This window comes from Mastomys coucha, unplaced genomic scaffold, assembly GCF_008632895.1.
Source record: "Mastomys coucha isolate ucsf_1 unplaced genomic scaffold, UCSF_Mcou_1 pScaffold3, whole genome shotgun sequence".
NCBI classification, from domain to species: Eukaryota; Metazoa; Chordata; class Mammalia; order Rodentia; family Muridae; genus Mastomys; species Mastomys coucha.
This window is the reverse complement of record NW_022196909.1, coordinates 33,624,878-33,632,138: the sequence shown is the minus strand read 5'-3', so window position 1 is coordinate 33,632,138 and position 7,261 is coordinate 33,624,878. Positions and strand designations below refer to the sequence as shown.

The following is a 7,261-nucleotide window of genomic DNA, read 5'->3' as shown; positions in this document are numbered from 1 at the left end:
CCCCCCCCCCCCAGCGACCAATCAGAGCCTTGCTGTTTCTCATTCAGCAGTCCGCACCACACAGGCATCGGTTGTTTATACCAAGCGTCTGTTCACTGATATGCTAGCTCATTGGTTTATCAGTTACAGCCTTGCTTAGTCATTTGCTGACTCACTCCCTTAATTTAAAAATGTGACATGTCGGAGGGCAGGAACTGACTTCCTCTATTATTTCTGTCTCCCACATTTGCATGCCTACTACATCCAAGGAGTGTTGGTGCTCTTTGTGCTTGAATGGAGGCTGAGGCTCAGAGCATCCACAAGAGGTGTCTGCTCTCCTTTCTGTGCTCTGCCAGCTGGGAGCATCCTCTATTTACCTGGGCTTTGCATCCTCCCTTCAGATGTGGGTCTCAGCCCTTTTGATCCTCTTGCTGTGTGCCTGACATTCCTTCTCCTCTCTGCTGTTGCTCATGGGGTTCTCACTCCTCTGGGTTATTGAAAAGCGCAGCAGACAAGGAAGGGAGCTCAAGACCTTCCTGACCCCCAAAACTAGGGGAGTCTAGGTGAAAAGATGAGCAACTCCCGTTCCTTGGTTTCCCTTAGGGAAACGGTAAAAAGCAAATTAAAGCAATCACAGCGTTTGTTGGATTTTACGGGGATCATCTCACCGATGTTTCCGGAATCTGGCAGACCCTGAAACTTGGCATATGCTAAAGAGGCATAATGATTCTCATTCCCTACATTCGCGCCTTTAATCAAAATACTACCTTTTATTTAAAAATGTCAGGCATGCAGTTATTGCTAATTAGGTATATGTTAGTATCATGAATTACAGAGTTACCCAGTGTCCACTGAGTATGAATTCAATTGTAGTTGTGCAGAAGTATATAAAATGTTAAGTGTGCTATTTTTATATTGTTAGAAGAACAAAATTCCTTCAGAAAAACATTTGTGTGATTTTCTTAGTTTCCTTTTGGCTGACTTCAATATTCATTAATTTTTTTTTTTTTGATGAAGAAATATAAACATGGATTCTAAAATCATGTAGTTACCTCAATAAAACAACAACAACAACCACAACAAATTTCAGGCTCAGTATTTGCGTAATATCGCTGTTAGATGCCACACAAAGAATTGTCAAGCCTAGTTTGATGGCATATGCCAATAATCACAGCACTAGGGAAGAAAAGGCAGCACAGGTTAAAGGTCACCAGGATGACATTGAACTGTCTAAAAAACAAAACAAACACCTAAAAATAGTTCTTGCCTTATTACACATAAAGGGAACAGAAAGGAGAGACAAGAATGGTCATTATCTACTAACTTAAAAGCTCAAAAAAAAAAAAAACTTTGTATTATTGATGTTTGGATGAAGAAAGATCTGTGTTTAAAATTCTGTAATTTTGACAGTAAATTCAACTTGAATTTTTTTTTTTAATTCCCAGATACTGCCTCCTTCCAAGAGAACAGGCTTCAAACTTGTCACAATCTTGGGTAATTTTTCTATCCCCTGAGGAGTCTTTAATCACTATTGGCCGGGAAAGCAACTGAAATATTGTCTTGTGCTTGATTTTTACCTAAATGATAATTCTCAGATCCATTGGATCATTGCCCAGACAACTGAAAATAAAAAAAAAAATCGAGAAAAGAGTGAAAATGAGTGATGCTGATTTCCATCTTGCAGAAACACAAGTGAAGATCCAGGTAACACTTGGTGTGGGGGGCAGGGGGATGAAGAACAAACTCCCCTGGCGATCTTTATGGGTTTCACAAGGGTGTGTCACTGGATCCACCCTCCGGATTCTATAGGATTCCAGCATCAACTGCTCCAGCTGGCAAGTTATCAGGGATGCCGTAATGTTCCTTGTCCCCCGAGTAGCTGGCTCAGCATCTCCTTCCACGTTTCCCTTCCAAGGAGTTGGGAAGATGGTCCTTGGAGACATGCGCACGCTTGCTACATTAGAAAATTAAATCCCCACTGTCCTTTACAGCACTGGGACTTGTGCCAGTTCCCTCTTTTTAGATTTTTTAGGGTCCAGGTTTAAATATTAACAAGATGAATATTATTTCAGATTAGCCTTGAATAGACCAAAGGAGGTCCATGGGTGTAATCGTCATTGTAATGGGGTTTCTGCTCCCTGTGTGCGCATCCTAACCTCTGCCCCCCCCCCCCAGGGTTGAACAGTTCTCTTCGCTCTACTCTGTCCTATCCATCGATTGGATTCCATTGGATTGGATGGATCTTTTAATATGGGGGAGCTGCAGCTTCTGAGATGGACTCTTCCTCTCTCTCACTCTGTTATGTGCAAAGCAACTGAAACCCTGTCTTGTGTGCTTTGACTCTACCCAAATGATAATGCATAGGATTGTTTCTCAGATAATGGAGAAGAAATAATCAAGAAAACTTAAGGGTTAAGCAGCTGTTCCTCTTCTTCTTCCCTTTTCTTCTTCTCTGGAATTTTTCTCAGTCAGCTACTTTCTTCTTCTTGGATGGAAATAATAAGTGTCTCCAATTGGAAAACATATAATTCTCCTCCGAGTTCATCCTTGTAAACAAATAAGCCATGGCACAGAAGTCTGTACCTGATGGGTCCCAGTGACACACTGTGGCTAGCCCTCTTGTATAGTGGTTAAAATCTACCACGCCGTTTTCAACAGCATCAGTATAAATAAATTGTAGTTTTCCAATTATTCTTTTAATGCAAATTATGGCATTTTCGCCTTTATTTTTCCCCAATAATGTTAATGGTTTTGCTCACTTCTCTACATACAGATACTTTTGGTTATATGGGCAGGTTCCAAAAGATAAGGCCCATGGTTCAAAAGCTTACCTACCTATTTAACCATCTCAGCTCATGTGAATCTACACCTACAACTAAATAAAATGACCATTTTCCCATACAGTGTTGTGTGTGTTTCACTGTATATAGTTAGCATAGATATTACTGTAGTGTTGGTTTTTCCTTTTTGGGTCTATCAGCCAGAAAGTTTGGATAGAAAACTGCTTTTAACACTGTCAAATAGCAAGTGATTACACTGTGTTTTTCTCAGAAAACTCCAACCTAGCTAGAATGCAAAAGATCCCAAATCAAAACCCATCTCATTGTCCTGATGTTTCAAGGATAATTTCATGTATAATTTTAGCAGCCCACTAGTTTAATTTTCTCATGTCTGTCTGTGTTTTTTATTTACAGTGCAAATGACCATCTTTGCAGACTGGCTTATGGCTTATGTATGGTGACATCAAAGTGTAGCGTGGGCGTTGGGAGGAACCCCAAGTGAGTCATTTGCATCACTTTGCAAATCTTCATTTTTTTTCCTGAATTTTCATAATAAGCCATATGCATCAATAATTTCTCTCTGCTTACTTTCAAATATTCTTTGGGATGGATATCGAGCAAGCAAACTTTCTCTGAGCCAGTGCTCAAATGTACCACCCATGACACAGGTCTCTAGTTTGAAATAGAAGATTGTTCCTGTGTGTTTGTACTCTGAATCAACGGTTTATTGACTAATCCCTCTGTTAAAGTTCCTTGACTTGCACGAGAACAAAATGTGTCTAGCTGATATTTTAATATAGACTGCTTTAACATAAACAAAAGGAAAACACAGGATATTAAGAAAACCTCTTATGGTTCATTAACCATGAACACATATATGTTCCGGTGATTCTTCAACAACCTGTGACATATATATTTGCAGATCTAGAAACTGAAGCTTCCAGACGCCAAGTAACTTCCTTGGGGTCACACGGTAAGTGAGAAGAAATGCCCACCACCTACCCCTTTTTAACTCCAATTCTGCAGCCCTCATCTTAAATCCAGCCCAGCTCCAGACACACATACATTTCATCCAGATGACTTTGTTTTCCCCTTCTTGGGAAGAAATACAACACCCTGAATCAGCAGTCAGTCCAAATGCACACAAGGGGCTAATAGTCTACCAGCCCAGAATGGCTTTGGCCTACTCGTGGGGACTAAAGGGTTACTTCAGGTTTTGCTAAGCTGGCTCCTTTCTGAGTCTGAAGTTGAGGTTGACATTTGTCCCAGAAGCACTCATGGTTGGTGTCAGGACTACTTTACATGGGACAGTTTTTAGCCTCAGACTTCTTCCTGCAATAGTGTATTCTAGTGTACTCAACCATGCAACAACAACAACAAATCTCCGATTTATCTGTTATAGGAGTGTGGGATGAACTTCCACTTTCTCCCCTATGTGAGCCAGACTTCTTTTGGGAAGTGACTAGGATTTTTCTTTGGGATGTCAAGAAGTCTGATTAGAAATTGCCGCAAATGCCTGGTGCTTAATAAACTGCCCGTGGAAGGGATTTTTAGGAAGTACCAAGCCCGTCCTTGCTCCGCTACCCATCTCGATCCCTCCAAGAATTTTAGCATCGACAAGTCTAGACATTTTTCAAAAGCGAGAAATTTTAAGTAAGGTTCACGTCAACTTCAAAGTTAGCCCATTTTCCCCCGCAGGGTGACGATGACATATACAACCATTTGCACTCTGCTGCTGAGGGGGCCTTCTCTCTCTCTGTCTCTGAATATGACGGCTCATACAACAGCCAAGTGCATGAAATTAATAAACGAACTAATACTACTTTCTCCTCTTTGGGGGGTAGGGGGAAGGCATAACCTCGCCCAGGAAGGTAAGGGTGGGTGGGGACCTGTGGGTGCTCTTTGCAAATGGCCAGGCAACCTTTGTGTTAGCTTTTCCATTTGCATTGGATCTCTAGGGGGAATTGCAGCCGCCAGTGGAACCCCGAGTTTCAAACCCGAGTTAAGACAAAACCGCTACCTGCTGGTCCCTCCCCCAGTGTCTGTAGCACAAACCATGCCGGCCAAGTAGGCGGCCAAGTTCCCAAGCCACCAAACCCAGACACCTGAAACTAGTTCCACACTGGAGAGCCAGGGGTGTTTGGGGGTTGGAAGAAATTCAATGTGGCTAAAACCTCAGGCGCAGTGAGGGCTATCAAGAGAGGAAGAGGCTAAAACCAAAGGTGCTGCGGGAGGGAAGGGGGTGGGGGAGGGGAGGCCCTGTGTGGCCAAGGCTTCAGGAGCGCTCAGCTCTGCATGAAACGCACAAGGCATCCCGGTTCTCTCACGGACATCCATGACAGGCCCCTGCCTCACACTCCAACTTAAGAAAGCAAGGGCACCTAGCGATCAGGATCAGCTTCACTCCTCTCTAGCGTAGACGGTTTTAACTCATCAGCCAATTAGGTCCGTCCGTGCCGGCTCCAGCCTTCCCAGCGCTGCGCTGGGACCCAAGGTACCACTGGCGTGCCTAAAAGATGCACCGGTATCCCACGTGCAGGCCAAACTCCACGGAGAACCTAAGTGGGACCAAATACCAGCGAGAAAACCACAAACATCGGAGACAAGGTTTTGGTGCCCCCTGCTAGGACCAGAACGAACAATGCCCGGGACCCTGTGCGCCCTCCCTTCCCAGGGCACTCTCACCATTTGTAGCCTCGGCCGCGCTTGAACTTGAGGGTGAGCACCGTCTCCAGGACCAGCAAGAGGTTGAGCAGGGCCAGCAGCCAGTAACGGTGCTCTTCCTTCACCCAGGTCACTCTCCAGACGGCGACCAGGGAATGCAACAGGAACAGCAGCCGGGTGACCAGGGCCTTGAGCAAGACCAGCCCCTCCATTCTGCCCTTGCGCTCTGCCAGCCCGGCGCCTGCGCCCTACCGACCCCGTGGCCGGCACCCTGTGTCCACCTCAGCTCCGGAGCCGGACAGCCCTGGGACTGCGATTGCCGGTCGAGTTCTTGCTCACACTCAGCGCGCAAGACTCCAGTAGGACAGGAGAGTGCCGCTTGCCCCGCCCCCTCCAACTTCCAGAGAACTCTTCAAAGAGAATCCAAAGCCAGCTTCTCCTGGCTGCTGGGCTCTGCAGGCAACTGGGGCTGCACCACCCAGGCTCTCTCGGGGATTATTTCTCAGCACAGCCCATCCTCTTGCGGATGCTAGGGGCCAGCCTCAATCCCTGCCCTCTTCCCCACCCCCAGAGCCCCTAGGGAGTCGGTAAGAATGCCCTCCACCCCACTCCAAGGAGGTGGAGGTGATGGCCCAGGTGCTGCTGCACGACCGAGAGTGGGAAAGAGGCTCAGTGCTCACTCTTCTCTCTTTGCTTTCCTCCCCAAGTGGTCTCTAGATCGCTCTCACATTCAGAGGAGCACAACTGGCCCTCGTGATGACTCGAAGCTGGGACTCAGGAGAACCAAAAGAATCTGCTGTCCAAGCAGTTTTAGAACTGAAGTTATTTTCTTTGTTTTTTTTTCTCACCCCCCACCCCCTCCAGTTTGAAGAATTGAAACTTCCCCAGAACCACGGGACAACGGACAGTCTGGCCTTTCCCAGCATCTCATTCAGAGCATTGGTAACCCTGGTATACTTATTCTTAGCTGGTAGCTCCTGGTCGTCCCTCCCAACACACACCCAGAGGTAGAGGCAGGGGGACTGCTGTAAATTCGAATTAGCCAGCCTAGGTTAGTGTGCGAAACCATAACTCGAAAAAAAATTAGAGGAAAGTTGCAGCTTTAGCTTAGTCTTAGAGTTCTTTTCTAGCATGGGGGCGGGGCGAGAGAACTTGGGGGGAGGGGAGGACAAGGGGAGGTGATCCATAGGAGCAGGTGAAGTATAGCTTTGGGAGCTAGAAGTCTTTCGATGGAGATTTGTGAGTTAGTTTTCCATCATCAGAGCCGAAGAGAGAACTGCAGTCAGGGCTTCAAAGCCCTGTGTGATTTTTGTTTCTTTGTTTTCTGTCCTCCAAGCTTTTTATTATCGTTGTTGTTTGTTTGTTTGCTTGTTTGTTTTGCAGGGTTTTTTTTTTTTTAATGAATTCGACATCTTAGTGAAATACATGTGGGAAAGCTATGTTTGTAAGTCGAGAGGCTATACAGCTAGGAGAGACGATCGGAAAAATTCCTGAAGCGAACTACGTTATTGAAATCTTGCCAGGTTTTACCTAGGGCCTTCAAAGCTCTGTGCTGCTAATTCGCTCTTGGTATGGTTACAAGGAGTTTATAGAAAGCTATAGTCCTAGCACTGTGAAACAGGAGTACTCTCTCATCCGTACAAGTAATCAAAGGAAAAAGTCTACAGGGTCTCTGTCTATCAGAGACCCATAAAAATCATCCATAGGCTCTTAGAGAACACAGAGATTATTGCCAGGAATATGGAAGGCACTGCTCTTTAGTGTTTGGGACACAGAAAATCAGCAAAGGAGGAGAGAGCCATGGCATTCCTAAAAACTGTCAAAGCCTTCAGCAAAAC

General features: G+C 45.4%; 1 protein-coding gene across 2 annotated transcripts in view; it reads right to left on the bottom strand.

Moving 5' to 3' along the window:
* Positions 1-6,231, bottom strand: part of Tmem26 (transmembrane protein 26) — a 49,252-nt gene extending 43,021 nt beyond the window's left edge. The window contains exon 1 of one of the 2 annotated variants that reach the window (XM_031348773.1): positions 5,445-6,231. In XM_031348773.1, coding sequence (XP_031204633.1) covers positions 5,445-5,635 — 191 coding nt within the window. In that variant the 5' untranslated portion in view covers positions 5,636-6,231. The remainder of the gene's footprint in view (positions 1-5,444) is intronic. The other variant, XM_031348774.1, reaches the window with a different exon arrangement.
* Between the last annotated feature and the right edge of the window lie 1,030 nt (positions 6,232-7,261).